At 37.2% G+C, this 17,532-nt stretch overlaps 1 protein-coding gene across 3 annotated transcripts in view; it reads left to right on the forward strand.

Moving 5' to 3' along the window:
- ZZEF1 (zinc finger ZZ-type and EF-hand domain containing 1) overlaps positions 1 to 17,532 on the forward strand; it is a 60,169-nt gene that overhangs the window by 33,967 nt on the left and 8,670 nt on the right. For 2 of the 3 annotated variants that reach the window (XM_075032488.1, XM_075032490.1), the window contains 19 exons: positions 165 to 326; positions 957 to 1,086; positions 1,341 to 1,479; positions 1,696 to 1,861; positions 2,440 to 2,702; positions 3,692 to 3,864; positions 4,439 to 4,586; positions 5,165 to 5,304; positions 5,746 to 6,023; positions 7,099 to 7,273; positions 7,812 to 7,944; positions 9,539 to 9,735; positions 10,176 to 10,295; positions 11,587 to 11,775; positions 12,141 to 12,241; positions 12,776 to 12,911; positions 13,967 to 14,326; positions 16,201 to 16,344; positions 17,239 to 17,407. In XM_075032488.1, the coding sequence (XP_074888589.1) occupies positions 165 to 326; positions 957 to 1,086; positions 1,341 to 1,479; positions 1,696 to 1,861; positions 2,440 to 2,702; positions 3,692 to 3,864; positions 4,439 to 4,586; positions 5,165 to 5,304; positions 5,746 to 6,023; positions 7,099 to 7,273; positions 7,812 to 7,944; positions 9,539 to 9,735; positions 10,176 to 10,295; positions 11,587 to 11,775; positions 12,141 to 12,241; positions 12,776 to 12,911; positions 13,967 to 14,326; positions 16,201 to 16,344; positions 17,239 to 17,407 (3,323 nt within the window). The remainder of the gene's footprint in view (positions 1 to 164; positions 327 to 956; positions 1,087 to 1,340; positions 1,480 to 1,695; positions 1,862 to 2,439; positions 2,703 to 3,691; positions 3,865 to 4,438; positions 4,587 to 5,164; positions 5,305 to 5,745; positions 6,024 to 7,098; positions 7,274 to 7,811; positions 7,945 to 9,538; positions 9,736 to 10,175; positions 10,296 to 11,586; positions 11,776 to 12,140; positions 12,242 to 12,775; positions 12,912 to 13,966; positions 14,327 to 16,200; positions 16,345 to 17,238; positions 17,408 to 17,532) is intronic. The other variant, XM_075032489.1, reaches the window with a different exon arrangement.

Below are 17,532 nucleotides of genomic sequence, written 5' to 3' on the forward strand. Positions count from 1 at the left end.
AAGTTTATGCATTAGTAAATCTGAGTTTCTGCCACCTAGTTAATTTAATGCAGAGTAAAGCCTGGAAATCAGTGTACAGTGGTTGTCCATTCTTGCTCCCCAAATATGCTATTTCAATGTCAGGTGAGAGCTGTCATGTTTTATTGTCTTGTGTTTTTATTTAGATCATTGCTTCCTGCCTTATCATGTGTGCAGACAACTCTCCTTCACCTTTTGGATATGAGTTGGGAACCAAACGATCTTTCCTTTTTTGTTGAGATTCAGTTACCACATCTTCTTATGACTACATCACAAGAAAATATAAGTATTCATGACAGTATCATTTGGTGAGTCACGAAGAATGCAACTTTCACATGGTGCTAACTATTGACACTATTTTTACCAAGAAAGGCTCCTGAACTTTCTGCTGGAACAAGCAGTAAAAGTACTACTAACAAGTATGGCATAATTTTGGCCAGTATCTGAGGGCTTAACTAAAGTATTTGAATTTTTTTGCAGCATTACTAGTGCAAAAACTATTAAAATTTTATCTTCAACCTGATTACTGCTGGAACACTTCACTTGTTTAGCAGTGTAGCAGGAGGTAGATAATGCTATTTCTTGTCTTAATAAATATCAAATGTTTTTAACACCTGCATGTTGCAATTTTATAGTAGTTGTACTTCTTACATGTGAGCAAATGTGAAAGCCAAAAAGCTTTTAAAATGTCTCATCTGATGGGCTAGCATTACCAAAAGCAGTTTTGTAAGTGTAGATTTTTCTGATTTTGCAGTATGGTCCCCATATTTATTTAAGAACTTGTCACACAGGCAAGAAGCAGGTGTCTATATGGTCATTTATTAACCCAAGTGAACTGGAGTTCCTGCAATTCTGTTTTTATTAACATGTTATAGCACTTTGTTCTAATTTGGGAGGCCTGATTGCATTCAAACTTAATTTTGAGCTTTTTCTTTTAGTCAGTGGAGTGAAGAAGATGAAATTGCAGACTACAAGCAAAACTGTGAGTGGATGGATGAATGTCAGGATGTAATGTTTGAGACCTGGTATGAAAAGATAGCTCAAGCTGACCCAGAGAAGCAGAGAAAGGTGACCTCATGATTTGCTTATTTACCTGTGGAAGGGGTAAATAGGAGACTTTTAAAAGCCTAAAGGAGAGAAGGCAATCTGGCTTAAACTGATTTTTCATGAGTTGGCTCCCTGTAGGCCTTCAAAAGTCTAAAATGATGAAGAGATCCCCATCCCTTTTTTTGCAGGGGAATTGTTCTGCTTTCTGTCTAAAAAGAGCTTCCTCAAAGTCAGAAAACAATACTCAAGTAAATTGTGTCCATTTATTGCTCTAGATGCACATGTTTGTTGCTCGTTACTGTGACCTGTTAAATGTGGATATATCCTGCGATGGCTGTGATGAAATTGCACCGTGGCATCGCTACCGCTGTCTGCAATGCAATGACATGGATCTATGTAAAACTTGTTTTCTTGGTAAGAGTCATTAAAAAACCCACACCCTTAAAACCCTATGATCAATGGCAAAATAGTGTCTTCTACATTATACATAAAATAAAGTGAAAAACTTTTCTTCTGGATATTTTAGAAATGTTAAGCCTTTCTTTTCCTAATCTGAATGTGAACTTGAAACTAAGAAAGATCCTCTACCAAAAAGGATTTACAGGGAAATCTTGAAATATTTCTTTACAGGTGGAGTTAAACCCGAAGGACATGAGGATGACCATGAAATGGTTAACATGGAGTATGCCTGTGATCACTGTCAAGGAGTTATCATAGGTCGGAGAATGAACTGCAACGTGTGTGATGACTTTGACCTTTGCTATGGATGCTATTCTGCAAAGAAATACTCTGACAGGTATTAAATATGTGATTATGAACCTCACTTCACTTGGCAGAAAAGTGATAATTAGCAACTAAGTACAATAAGTCATTCTCATACTGCTTTCTGCAAGGTTGCATCTGTCATCAGAACATCTAGTTGGTATCCTTTGGGGAAACATAGCAAGTACAGGACCAGTTCAGCAAAAATTTCTGCAGTTTGGAAACCTGCCCCAACCTCTGAAGTAACTCAGTAGCAATTGTTTTCTAGCCATGGCTGTGAAAGCTGCAGGACAGTTATCAACCCTGAATGATAGGATAGAAGAAATGAACAGCGCTGTGGTTAGACAACATAGGTTTCAGTGCTTGACGGAAAAGATCTTAAAAAATTTCATTTCTAGAGCGGGAGCTCTCGTGACAGTTCAGGTTCTGTTAAATGAGCACTACTGAAGTCAGTGAGGCTCTGACAGTTTACAGCACTTGAAGGTCTACAGTTTGAAACTCTGGAATGTGTTGGTTTTTTCATAGTTTCCTGTAAATGTGTCATGTGTTGCTAACTACACTGGTTAGCAAGAAAGTGGCTGCATTTCAAAATTATTTACCTTCTTCTTTCAGTCATTTGCCCACTCACAGCATCACAGTGTATCCAATGGTGACTATTCGAATCAGTGACCGACAGAGGCTCATCCAGCCGTATGTCCACAATTATTCCTGGCTGTTGTTTGCAGCTTTGACTCTCTACAGTGCAGATCTGGCAAATGGGGAGGAAGTAGAAGGAGAGAAACTAGATTCACAGGTCCTCAGTCATGCCAGAGTTCTGCAACATCAGTGCATACAGCTCATTGGAGACTGCTTGATGAAAGCACAGCATGGAAAAGGTGAGTCAGCTCCTCCTTCACTGAAACAATAGTTTCTAGCAAGTGTCAGAAAAGTCTGTGATTACTCACTTTGAAGTTTCCCAAGGAAAGGGGAAGCTACTGTGTACTTCGCTGAGAATAACTGTTTATGTAGAAAGCAAATGTAGAACAAGTGTCATTCAGGGTCACTGGAACATGGAAAATAGGGTGCTTGGGAAAATTAATTTTATGCTTACATAAATATTGAAGACAACTTGGCAACTCTCTGGTTGTTTTTTTTTCCATCTTAGATGTTTTAAAGGGATCAATCAATATAGCTTCATGTTCTGTTACTAACGTGTTACTTGACAACCAAAGGACTTGAAGAAAAGCAAATAACTTGGTGGAAAATGTTTTTTGTTCTACATCTCTTGGCAAGAATTTTTTAACCTTATTTGTGGTATGAGATAAGTTTCTGGGGATGATGTCCATTTGGAAATGAGGATTTCTGTAAACTACTACAGAAAATAAAGTGATACAATAGAGAACCTATGTTGAATGTATCAAAAATTTTAGACTCAAGTTCAAATAAGTTTACTGGTAGGTTTTTTGAGCAGCTCTAATACAGGTGACATACTACCACCACCACCAAATACTTGTGCATACTCGTTATTTAATCTGTATGTTTTTAACATACAGTTTTATTGTATAAGTATTTAAGTGGTCGGAAGATTAAAAGCTGAGACAAATTTCATTTACCTTCCATAATTTACACTACTTTCTTAAATTAAGACTTCTACCCTGATGGTATCTTTGTGAGGTGGGAAATGTCACCACCTGTTCATCACTGTTATTTAATGGAACTACATGATTAAATGAACATGATGGGGAACATCTCTTTGATGGTGTTGAGATTCCCAAGAAGTGTGTGAGGGGAAGTTTGCAGTTCTCTTTCAAAATGTTTCAGTTCTGCTTTTTGCCTATCTTGCCACTCAACAGCTAAATAGCTTTTATAACTTTCTTGCTTTCAGGTCTGAAAAATTTAGCTCTCCTCTGCATGTTACCAGAAGGTGAATCCTTCTCAGAGAATGATATTGTTTCAGTCAGCCCTTCCACAGATGGTGCTCCAAAAAGTCATACTGGTGATAAAGCAGTGAAGGGAGGAGATGAGAAACCAAGCACAGGCTCTTTTATGCATTGTAATGTAAGTACCCATTATTTCCGGAATCCCTGGTATCAATTAGATGTGTGACCTTCAGAAGCTTAAACATTCCTATTCTGGATATGTAACTGCAATAATGGATAGTAATTATTTCATTTGTACGTAAAAGTTGGGGGGCAGGGAGACAGTTGTTGGTTGGTTCATTTTTTTTATTAGATCCAGCTGATCAAAGATGAAGGTGTCACCTTATGTTCTTACAGGCAACTGATTCACAAAAATGTTGGGGGGAAGGGGCAAAGATCATTCTTCCTAAAGGAGTTATTGTTTCCCCTAGTTGTTAGCACTGTTCAGGTAGGAGAATGAGTTTCCTACAGTTTTATACAGTGCATAAAATTATTACAGTTGTAATACGATACGAGCAAAATAGAAAAATGTATTTTCACTGTATGGAAGCTTAAGACACATATACATCAAGAAATTCCTAACCAATAAAAGGTTTTGATATTTGAGGAAAAATGTTTGTCAAATGCAGATGACCGGCGCCTTCTTTCCATGGTTGTTTCTGCAGGTGTTTAAATTTTGTTTTAATCTTTTAGTGCCTTTGTTTTATTTTTAGGGGAAAGGAGATACTCGCAATGAAATCCAGTCTCCTGCAGAAGATAAAGTAGGAAAACAAGGAAGTGAAAGCAAAGCTGTCTTTGCAAAGAAAGCTGTTTTGAGACAAGTGTCAGACTTGTCTGTGGATAATAATGTTTCTCCAACAGGTAAAAAATTATTTCTCATTTTCCCTAACACAGAAATATCTATTCATATGCAAAGCAAACAGCTGTATTTTTTTATTCCTAACCCATTTTTGCATATTTGCAAATGTCTTTGATGCAGGCAAGCTGTTTTGTAAAAACCAGCCAAGCATACTGCTTTGAACAACTGCTACCTTGCAGTTGGTTTAAAGGATTCTAGAAATCGGAGTAGAATTCCACCGATACATATCTATGTATAGAGATTATAGTTCCTGTTGGTCTAACACAATACTTGTGTATTCTTATGTACTTGGAACCAGAAATTAAGTGTCTTTCTCTATTAAAGACTAGTATTGTAAGAATTATGATAGTTAAATGGATCTGTCTGTAGTACTATCCTTTATATGTTTTTTAGTAGGTGGTGTAAATCTCCTTACCTACTATCTTTTATAGACTTTTATAAAGACTTGCTTTTCAAATTTTAATTAATTTTTTAAATTTTTTTTTTATTCGTAGATTGCAATTATAAAAAAATTAAGCTATCACCTATTTCTTTTTAATGTCATTTTGGGGATTTTCTTCTTTTGTTTTAATTTAAAAAGCAGATGACTACCTCTCAGAGGATTCAGCCCAGAAGCAAGCAGAGAAGGTTTTAATCCCTAGCCAGGAACAAGTTTTTGCTGAATGCTCTCAGAAGAGGATTCTAGGATTGCTGGCAGCTATGTTACCACCTTTTAAATCAGTTAGTTCTTTTTACTTTCAATCTGTGTAGTTTTCTAGGTATCACAAATAACATGAATAAAATTCATAGCGAATTAAATGTGGGAGATGGGCTCTAGCTGCTTAGGTGTTATAAAATGCAAATCAGAATGTCTTAAGACATTTCACATTACTAAGGAATGTAAGGGCTTGTTCCTGGGTGGGGAGAGGGAAGGGAATTTCAATTTATCTGTAAAGCAGTCTTATCTTAACTGTTCAATACCTGCGAAGTTTAAATCATCAACTTAGGTTTACCTGTCAGGTCAGCTTAAGAGGTCAACAACCACAGTTAGAACCTAGTTTCTCATTTCCTTTTGTCCCATTTGAAAGAGCATTAGAACAGAAGCTTTTTGTATGTGCCATGACTTTGACTAAAAATCTTGTTTTCTTTCCTTGCCTTACTGAGACTTTTCTTTTTCTGTAGGGCTCCACAATGTCCTTGATTAACCTGGAACAAATACTGCCACTGATGTTTCAGGTTGTAATCTCAAATGCTGGCCACCTGAATGAAACTTATCATTTAACATTGGGACTTCTGGGCCAGTTAATCCTGAGACTTATGCCTGCAGAAGTGGATGCTGCGGTGGCTAAAGTCCTTTCAGCCAAACACAGTATGTTTGCTGCAGGAGATGGGTCTACAGTGCCAGAAGGCTGGAAGACAACTCATCTTCTGTTCAGTCTGGGAGCTGTGTGTTTAGACAGGTGCTTTTTACTTTAAACCTATTAGTTGCTGTCTGATGACTAATACTAATTTTCTTTCATGTGTGCCTCATGCATGGAGGCCTTTTAATAGAAAGTCAATTAAACCTGTACCCTGATCATAGAAAGGGCTTGGCATCTGCAGCCCTTGTTGCAGTGAGAATCTCTTAATTTCCTTCCAAAAGAAGGCCATCTGTTGAAGAGCGGCTTAATTTCCTATGCTTACCTATGTAGCTTGTTACGGTGGAAGAAGTAAGGTTTGGAAATTTTGAGGAAAACCAAAATACAGTCCTAAATTTTTTGTATGACATAAATTCTCTCCCATTGAGTTACATACCTCTTGTGTAACTTGGGAAAGGAGGAGAGTGTGTCATGTGGTAACTATCACCAGTACTGAGTTCTGGATCTGGCCCTTTTACGTAAGAGTATTAGAGAGATATTTTTGTATAGTAAAATTGGACTGGAAACAGCAAGGAGGGGCAGGGCAGATGCTCCATTTTGAAGATCTTGAGAAAGCTCTCAAGCATTCTAAGATTAATGTCATGCCTGTTAAAACATGACAGTGTTATTTTTTATTGTAGCTATGTTTCACAAGGAAGGTTCATAAACAAATAGAAAAGCATATAAAATTTAAAGGCAGAATATCCAGAGGATCAGCTGAGGGAAAGGATTTTCTCAAAGACTAACTTTAGAGCAAGGAGGCCAGTCTCTCTAGATTATTTGTGTAGTCCACAGAGGGTGAGGAGGTAGTCATGTACATGGGAAATAAACCACTTGCTGTTGTGCAGAGAAAAACTTTTGAGCTCTAAACTAAAATTAGGAATTAAAGGTGACACTTTGATTTGGGACTGTAAACCCTTTAAGAAAACAGAGTAGTGTTTATGCTCTAGTGATGAAAAACAATACAGAATTCATGTGTTGGCTGATGTGAAAGCTTCAAGTATTTGGAAAAACAGTTATATAATGATATGAAAGCCATAGCTATGACAGATTAACAGTGATATGCTGTCTTGAGGAAAAATAGTTTCAGATAAGTCTGTAGTCAGCCCTCCTAATACAGACTGCTCTTGCTTTCCAGTCGTGTAGGTCTGGACTGGGCAAGCTCCATGGCAGATATTCTTCGATCTTTGAACTCTTCTGCGCAGTGGCATAATGTGATCGCTGCTTTCACTGACCATTGCATTAAGCAGCTGCCCTTCCAGCTAAAGCACACCAATATCTTCACTTTATTGGTGCTGGTTGGGTTTCCTGAGGTAAGTGGCCTATCAATACTAAAGGAAGCTAAATTGGTTAGCGCTTTTAGGTTTCTGTTTCTAAATACTACAGATTTAATCAATTGGAGACATCCATTATAAACTAACAAAACATGTTTTATGTCAGAGTTCGTATCTTTCCACTTGTGCACAATAAATGTTTATCTAATGAAGAATAATGTAGCTGGTTTTGCCTTGCAGTTCTTTGAGTGCTACTTCTAACTATCACAAGAAAAACAGCTTAGTATGTTTTAGTATCAAAAAGGGCTTTTTATACAAGTGAAACAATCTAATCTCACTCTTGTTAGTCATAACTCTGATATATTGCCTATGTATCATTAAGTTGTTTGCTGTAGGCATTTCTTTCATAGAAGTGAACTGCTATTTTTTAAAGATCAGCAAATACCTGGCAGCAACCGGATTGTTCAGCTAAAAAATACAATACCAAGTATAAGCAAATGTAGCCAGTATAAAAGATAACTGTGTATTTACGAATAAGTATTCCAAATCCTAACTGAAACTTTTGCTGCAATTTCAGGTGCTGTGTATGGGGACTCGTTCTGTGTACATGGATAATGCTAACGAGCCTCATAATGTGATCATCCTGAAGCATTTCACTGAGAAAAACAGGGCAGTTGTAGTAGACATCAAAACCCGAAAGAGAAAAACAGGTTCTGTGACATTTTCATTTTATCAAAGAATCAGAGTATTTCCTTACAGTTTCTTATGGATACCCAAAAGCATATTTTAACTAGACCACTTTGCGCTGGTCTCCACAGTTTGAATTCCATTATTAGTAAGTTGCCTGACTTTCTGCTTGTAGGCTAAACCGAATTGTGAAGCTTCTGCAGTAAAGATTATGGAGACTCATTTTCTTTTTGAAACTTGTGGCATTTATTTTTATTCAGGAAAGGATTTAGGAAACTGTCAAGACCATTTTATTAATTGAGAAATCTCAGAAATAGGCTTTTGATTAAGCAATTGTTTCTGTTTTGAGATTTGCTTACTGCTTGTGTCTTATCCCTTACAAACATGTGCTTAATGTTTTAAAACAATTGCAAATTTAAAAAATGTATGTTCTGCCTCTGTAGTTAGGTGCTGCTATATAAAGGAAAGGTTCAATGCCTGAACATTTTTGGGATAGTCCATCTTGTTGCTCCAAAAATACTCTGCGTTTTTATGAAGCACCTGTTTCCACTGTGGGCAATATGTCCTCCCTACTAGCAAATGAAGACCAAGAACAAACACAAACATACCCATTATTGATTGATTCTGAAATGATGCTGTGTTGGCTGTTTTTTCCTGGTCCTGTAAAAAAGCATGCCATGAGGACAAGCCTAACTTCTTTAATCATGTGCTTTATAAGATGTCAGGAGTATATCTTCTCTGCTTTCTTCCTGTCTGGAAGAACTTTTCAAAACAATTTGGATACCCCTAAAATTTGAGGCAAAAATTTTAAAAAGCTATACAGCATGAAATAGTCTATACTCCAGGAAATGTGTCTGGATATTTTAGAGTAATCCATTCTAGGGCACATTCTAAAAACTATAAAAAAAACCAGCAACAAAGCCCACCAGAAAACAACAAAAACCCAGAGCTAGATGCTTCCTCCTGGGGCCCATTTGTTGTACCAGAGAGAATTTTCTTCCCGTATTTCACCTTGTCTAAAAGTTAGTCAAGCTAAACGTTTAACATATAACAAATCAGTTGGATTTCTAGGAGTGAGGGCTTTCAGCTTTGGCATACATGACCTATTAATTGTGAAGTTTATAAAGCAAAGGTTGTCCTAAGACTTGACTATTGAAGTTGTTTAAAAGACACTTGGAAAAATCAACAGACTAAACTGCTTTTTGATATTGAAGAATGATTTTAATATAAAAGCTCCCCCCCCCCCCCGTGATGTTTTAAACAGTAAGATCAGCAAGATTTATTTCCTCTTATCAATTGCAGGACAGAATTTTCCCCATTTTAATTGTAAAATACAACTTGCGCTGCTTTGCGTGCTGTACTGTTTTTGTGCAAATATGTGCAGACAACCAGGTGTTACTAGAAGTTACCTAGGAATTTTTTTAACTTGCACTGAAAAATGAAATATTTTCTTGACTATTCAATGAATCTGAGATAATTTTAGTACAAGACAATTATTAGAATGTACTTCATGTATGGATAGTGTTCATGTCTCAGCCTACTCGTATCTACTGGTAAGAGATGATTTCACAACATTTTAAGATCAACCTAGTGAATTGTGTTTTTTCTCTCTTGTAGTAAAAGACTATCAGTTGATTCAGAAATGTGGACAAGAAGGCAGCGATTCCCAGACCCAGCTGAGACAGTACCTCCAGCACTTTGTTCTTATATCCACACACCTTCTGCAAACCAGCATGGACAGTAGCTATGCTGAGGCAGTGGAAGCAACTTGGGTCTTGTCGCTTGCTCTAAAGGGGCTTTACAGAACACTTAAGGTATCTTTTGCCTGACATGTATAGTATAATAGAAAAATAAAAGCTGGTGTTCCACCTTGCTCTACAGGAACTTGGGTATTGACTAAGCACATTGGGGAGCTAACAGCTGTGTTTCTCTCACAGCTGGCTCCTTTTATCCCCTGTCTGTAGGGGGTTGAAAATGTTATTCCTGAAGTATTTGAAGAGGTGATCTGTATTTTTTTGGACTGTCAGAGCAAAACAGAACTCCAATTACTACTGCGTGTATGTCATGGATGATACCCTTGTGGTATTTGAAGTGGGAATTTGTATTTTGGGGTTTTTTAGGGAAATGAAAGAAAAAGATTCCCAACGTAGTTCATCTGGGCAGGAAGTTTATCTGCGGCCATGTGATAAGACCTTGCAAGCATTGTGATGCATTGTTCCCTTTTTGACTTGTTTATCTCTGTGTCTGTGTGTAGATTCATGGCTTTAAGGAGATCCAAGATGCCTTTCTTCAATCTGGTTTACTCAAGCTTCTAGTGAAGAAATGTAGCAAAGGAACTGGCTTCAGTAAGACCTGGCTTCTCAGAGACTTGGAGGTAAGAAAAGTTATGTTTTGTAAAAAGTCAGGCTTCATGCAGTGGCATGAAAGGTTATGACACTGCACTTCCCTTTTGTGAAGAAAGTCTCAAGAGTATTTCTAATTAGTCTTTATAAACATGTTCACTTAACTGTATCCCTGAATCTGCCTTCCGCTGTCTGTCACAATTGTGTAGATAATAGTCTAACTTCTTTAAAGCAGGAGCTGATTTTAATTAATCTAAATGTATTTGAAATAAATTTTTAAGATGAGGCATTAATCACCTACTCAGTTTCTTCTACAAATTTTATTTAGACTGTTCGTGAAAATTCTATTCTTCAATTTAAAAAATAACAATCTTGAAGAACATTACTTGCATTACTCACTGACATGTACAAGTTATTACTGTAGTGCAATATAGGAAGATCAATATTCATGTGGGAACATTCTTTCTGAATGTTTGTTAATTGCTGGAAGATAAGTGTGGTTCAACTGTCAGTTATGTTTTATCATAGGCAAGAGTTGTGTTAATTTGTACTTAGGATGGTAGCAAGGAGAGAGAGAAAGAGTAAAACCCTGGAATTCCTCTGAAAAGTTGCCCCAAGTGTTTGGTTAGAAATACTGCAGAATCAGATCTGGACCATGGGATCTTCCTGCCTCCTGACCTAGAGCCAGAGAACCAGCCCTGACCAGAGAGGTGTCCCATCTTCCTCCCCTTTGGGCAGCATCGTACCAAATGAGTGTTCTTCCCTGAGCACTAAAATGTCTTGCCATAGCTCTGCCCGCATTACTCCTCAGAACTGAGGCTACACACTTCCTTGGTCCTCCAACTTGTGTCAATGTTATTTTCCTCCTGTAATAGGTACTAATGTTGTTGGCTGTGGTGAAGCCAAAGGTATGTTTTGAAAGGAGAAGAGTGTGTAGGGGCATCACTGGCTTTTTGGTAATAGTTACCTCTGCTCTGCTCTTATCTAAGAATCCTCAAACCTTGATGTACTGAAATGGTTAAATAATTATTTTCTCAATTTTTTTTACACTTTTGGCTAATTACTTAAGTTGTCTTTGTAGCAGCCTGGAAGGTGTAACTTATTTGTGAAGTGGGAAGTGGTTTGGTTTTGTGTGTTGGGGTTTTGTTTTGGGTTTTTGTTGTTTGGGTGGGGTTTTTTTCTTTTTTTAGGTGCTGCTTCTTTTTAGAAAAGCATGTGTTAAGTACTGTCCAAGTCATTATAATGTTCTTATAAAACACTCTTTGCAGATACACTAATAATATCTACAGCTGTCACACCATATGCTACCTTTTTTCTGTGTAGATTTTGTCAATAATGCTATATTCCTCAAAGAAAGAGATCAGTTCCTTGGCTGAGCGTGAGGATACTGAACTGGAAGAAAGGGAACAAGATCAAGATGTGGAACAGCCCATTGTTGGCCCTGTTGATGTAGAGCAGAACAAACTTGATCCTTTGGAGGGTTTGGATGAAGCCACCAAAATATGCTTCTTGGTACTTAAACTTAATCTTACTTCCTTTGAAGCTACTGTGAATTTGCTAGTTGCATAAAATACTGGGTAGTTTATATGGCTGTTTTTCTTCTAAATTTACAGAATATGGGTCTATGATTTCGATGTATCATTATCTAAAGGAAATAAACTAGAACTACAGAAATGAACACTACAAAATCATTATAAAGCTTTTTGCTAAATTACTTTTCGTTTTTATTAATCCAGACATTAAGTTCATGCTCTACCTATGTGATAAGTGGGAAAATAATACCTAGGTCATCCTTAAAGAAACTAGTCTTTCTTTTTCCCTTGTAATGTCATCTTTTCCTTTCTTTCTTTTTTTTTTTGATTTGTCTCCTCGCTCAGATGACACATGATGCACTTAATGCACCTCTCCATATCCTTCGAGCCATGTATGAGTTGCAAATGAAAAGAACAGATTCTTTTTTTCTGGAAGTTCAAAAGAGGTATGTGAAAGACTGGGTCCAGCAGAAAAACAGTTATTAGATGTGGGTGGTAACCTAAAATCTAATAGGTGCTGAATGGAAATTGTTCCAAGGATATGATTTGGTTTTCATGTGTGAAAAAGTAAGGAAATAAACTCCTACTAAGTTGTATTTATGGAAACAAGTCACCATCTTCTGAAATATGTTGCATGTTCTTTTCAATATGATAACTCACATATGAAGTTCTACTATGTCTCTAAATTACCCTAACTGAGGACGAATGGAGAGCTTACTTGTGGCTTCTAGTAATCAAAGCATGTCATGGAGCAACCATGTTATCACACTGATGAGCAGTTTTATAACATTTAAAACCTTTGACTTGTTAGAATAGGGAAGCTAGTTAACACAATCTGATAAAAATAGGTAGAGTTTAATGAATCTTTCGAAAACAGAAGGTGGGAATATTTAATTTGCATTTAATTGCTCTAATTTAGTTTGCATTACTTTCAAAACACATTTGTGTGTTTTATTTTTTTTTATTTTGCCACTTTTAAGGTTTGATGGAGATGTAATTACAACGGATGAGAGGATCCGAACACTGGCTCAGAAATGGCAACCCAGTAAGCGTTTGAAGTTGGAGGAGCAGAGTTCAAAAGCAGTAGATACAGATATGATCATCTTACCATGTTTGGTACGTGCATCTTTCTCCACAAAAAGGAGCAGTTGTGAAATAATTAATTTAGGCATTGAGTAACTTCAGTTTTGTTTAGTAATGTCAAACTGGAGATTTTAACATCTGAAATAATCTGTTGTTAATGTTTTATGTCAAAATTAATGAGCAGGTACAACAAGAAGCAAGTACTTCTTCCTTGTAATTTCTTCCTTAAGGAAGTAAGACAACTTGATTCTCAGGTCAGGAGAACAGATTGTGATTGCACACTGTAATTTCCTCTCCTCATACAAGAGAGATCTAATTACTGTAAGCTTATGCCCTAAGTGTTACTGTTTTAGCATATTATTGTTATCTTACAATAATTTCAGCAGAACAAGGAAGCAATGAATTTGTCTTGTAAAGTAGACACTACACTTGCAAGCTTTAGGTTTTGCATTCAATAGCATGGTCCCACAGCTCTTTGCTTTATTTTGGGTGCTGATTCCTGGCCGTGTGGTATCACCAGCTCAGTTGTCTATCAGTTGCCTAGCAAAGTGGATCAAGGGCTTTGTGAAGTGGTTTACAACAGCTTATATAGAGGCTGTGAAATATCCACCCCTCGAAATTCTCCAAACTTAACTGGACAAAGCCTTGATTTTGAAGTTGGCTCAGCTTTAAGTTGGATTTGGACCAAATGATCTCCAAAGGTCCCTCCCAATTTGCCTCATTCTGTGTCACAAGTAGCATCACACTTTGTTGCTTTACCTCTCTAGTCAGCTTGAATTAATGCTCTTGGTTAGAATTCTAACTGCTGTTTCCACTCGCGTGTACAGTCATGAATACATCAGCATATAGTGAAGTCTGTTGACATAAACAGTCTTTTTGAGGAATTCTGTCCCTGTAGGTGTGTGAGAGATCACACTTCTGTGTTCTTTGATGCATCTGATTTTCAGTCTGTAAACAGCAAATTCATTTGTAAATTCAGCTTGCAGTCTGATGGACTGGTCAGATATCTAAACATAAGGAATTAAATTGTTGAGAGCCTATTTTCAAACTTGCCTCTTTTTTTTTTTTTTTTTTTTTTTTTTTTCCAGTCAAAGCCTGTGCTCTGTGATAAAGCAACAGAAGAAACCAATCCGGTCGCCCAGAAACTGATAACCAACACAGAGAGTGATCTACAGCTTAGTTATGCCAAGCAACGTCGCACTAAGAGTTCAATACTCCTGCACAAGGAGCTGGACTCTAGAAGTAAAAAGGCTGTGAGGGACTACCTGTATCGTGTAAATGAGGCAACTGCTGTTCTTTATGCGAGGCATGTGCTGGCATCGTTGTTAGCTGAGTGGCCAGATGACGTGGCAATAAATGAGGAAATCCTAGATCTTAGTGGACCAGCCCATATGACATACATACTGGACATGCTTATGCAGCTAGAGGAAAAGCAGTTGTGGGAAAAAGTAAGTGGATTTGACTTATGCATGTGAATAAGCCCTGTGCCTGCATGCCACGAGACTCTAACAAAAATACTTGTAGTTCCTTTTTTAAACTAAATTGAAACTCCAAAATTTAAATTAGTTCTGAAAAAGCAGTTGGAATCTGTCAGTGTCTTAATGTACTGATTTTGTTAACAGAAAATGGAAAAACTAGCTCCGTGGAGACAACTCTTTCAGTTATGCGAGCGCTATATGGGAAAATAAATCTTATAGGGAAATTGGTAAAATAGGCAGTCTGTTTTGAAAGCTGCTTTTTGTTAGATCTCAATGTGTATATTGTAATACCTGCTACTCCATTGATGAGCTGACTGTTACCATGGTGGAAACGATCTTGGAATTATAATAGAATGTTGTAATGAAAATGTCAGCTCAATGCTTCACAGCAGTTGAAGCAAATCAAGTGCTGGGAGTCTTCAAAGGAGGAATTAAAAATTAAGCAGAAGGCTTCGGTATGCCACTGTATCAATAGTATGCTGTCATCCGGACTACGGCATGTGACCTGACTCCCTCATCTCATTTAAAAAAAATAAATAAAATAAAAAGAAGATTCAGTACAACTGGAAGATGTCTGGAGAATAGTGGCAGAGATTATTATAGCCATGGAATATCTTCAGTATCAGGAACCAACTAGTTTTCTTTGTCCTAGATCTTTGCCCTGTGGGGACATTGAGGGAGGAGGAGTAATGAAAAAGTCTGTTCCTCTTTCTCTGTAGTTTTAAAACAGTAAGCAGCATACAAAAGTTAACAGCAAGTATTATTCACTGGCCCTCCCAGTAAGAAAACAAAGGAGTGTCAGATTAAGGTAATAAGTGTCAGGTCCAAAACAAACCGAAAGAACTGGTTCTTGACACAATATGTCATTGAAATTGTTGCCACAGGGTGTTTATAGAGGTTCAGAAAATGATGGGATGAACTGATAGAATAAAGATCTGTTAAGGCATATTAAATACAAAAACGTAGCCTTTGTCTTGGGCTATTCTGCAAGTGTGTGGAGGCAAAGAACGCATTCAGGGAACGATGCTACATACTGCCTTTGTTTTTTAAACTCCTTTTCCCCAAGAAGTCAATTTTTGGCTGATTTGGAGATGAACCTTTTGGTCTGAGCTAGTATTATGTTTTATAGGGGGAGTTAGAAAATTGCAGGTGATGAGATGTAATAGATTGCTATAATGACTTGGAAAGCGCCTTGAGTAGCAAGATTCTTGATTCAGAGCTTTTGTGCACTTTTGAAAAATAAGAAAAAGTGGAGACTCAGGTTGTACTGAATTATCATTTAGTGTGTTCTGATAGACTAAATGGTATTTATTTGTATTTTTAAAGACAAAGCTCTTGCATCTAGTGCTTTCAAACACTGCAGTCACTTAACTGATATATAATCATTCCTTCTTATGCATGCAGTTGTACATTTTGAAGGCAAAACTGTATGATATATTCTACTCAAATCAGAACCTGTAGGTATAGAAGGTAAAGGTGTCTGTTTAGTATGTTAACAAAGTTGTTTATCTTCCTTGTTTACAGCTTTAGTTTACTGTTAATTACTTTATGAATTAGCCTTGATTCTAGCATTTGTGGAAAGAAATGTAGCTAATAGCTCTCGTGTTTTTATCAGATAAAGACTGAAAGATCTGGAACAAAGGTAGAGTAAAATCTTTTGCAGTTATGGAGATGATGCTTGTAGACATCATTTGTGAATTTGTCTTTTTTCTTGCTAGTAGCTCGATTCTCTCTTCGGAAATGTTGTGTGGCTAGAAATGACTCATGTCAGTTACCAGCATGTATGTTTGTAAATGTTGTTTTGATAGCAAATTGTATTTACATGACGTGTTGCTTCTCCCCAGATTCTACAGAAAGTACTGCATGGGTGCAGTGAGAGCATGCTAGGCACGATGGCGTTGACAGCTTGCCAGTTCATGGAGGAACCTGGAATGGCAGTCCAGATGCGTGAATCTAAACATCCTTATAACAACAATACTAATTTTGAGGTAAGTTATACATGCATTACAGTGGAGTGGATTTGCATGACTTGACGACTAGTTGAAAAACATCAAGGTGGTTGGAGCAGAAGTCTCACAATGTTCCATGTGTGTACCCCTGGGACTTCTGTGCTTGAAGCACCTGTGGAATATCTGTTCAGTCTTGCTTTTGAAAAAGCTGATGCCAGATGACTGAGGCCTTGCCCTGTGAAGAAATGTGTTCAGTAAGGCACTTTAATGTAGTCCTGATTCAATCATGTGAAAAGTGCATAACTTAAATGGTTTTACTATGCATGTGTTTGAAGCAGATCATATTCTTAAATGGTTTCAGGGCCTTAATGAGCAAATATTTCTACCCTTTCATCCAAAGGTCTATTTCAGTTGGCCTGTTACTCCCTTGTGCTGTTAGACAAAAGCTAGGAGTGGAGTCTTTTTTTTCTTGTATTTCTCACTTTAGACTATCTTCTCCTGACACAAGCGGTTTCTGATTTTCTTTTCTTGATACTGTTTGAAAGCATTTTTCTAATACAGTTTGGTAAGTCTCTCTCTGGGCAGTCTTGGGATTTTTAATTTCCCTGCAGCTCTGACTCTTCTGATTTTTATTCTTAAAATGCATACAAACCTTTAGGTTCTGGCAGTGAGATCAATATCAGCAACAATTACTGCTTTTAAAAAACAAAAACATGGCTAGCAATTAATTTTACATGCTTAACAGCTAATGCAAACAGCAGGCCACGCTTTACCTTTGTTAAATTAGCTCCAGATAAAAATATCAAAGAGGGTTTTTTTCCCATGGAGATGCTGTAATATTTGTTATATCTCCCTTGTTTATACAGTGAAAGTTAAGTAGCTTCTTGGTAATGTAGCATTACTGTATGCAAAGATCATGTGTTTATTTCTTAGGATAAAGTTCACATTCCTGGTGCTATCTACCTCTCAATCAAATTTGACTCTCAGTGTAATACAGAAGAAGGCTGTGATGAGTTGCTCATGTCCAGCAGCAGTGATTTCCAGCAGGACCGGCACAGCTTCAGTGGGTCTCCGCAGAAATGGAATGATTTTGAGCTTCCAGGTGAATATGCAGTATTTCAAAGTGCAAATGTATAGGATATTGCTGGTATCCAGGATTCTTGAGAGAAACTACTGAAAGATGACAGTTAAATATGGATGTTCCTGAGAAGTGCGGGAAAAGAAAAT

This window comes from Buteo buteo, chromosome 7 (genome assembly GCF_964188355.1).
Source record: "Buteo buteo chromosome 7, bButBut1.hap1.1, whole genome shotgun sequence".
NCBI classification, from domain to species: Eukaryota; Metazoa; Chordata; class Aves; order Accipitriformes; family Accipitridae; genus Buteo; species Buteo buteo.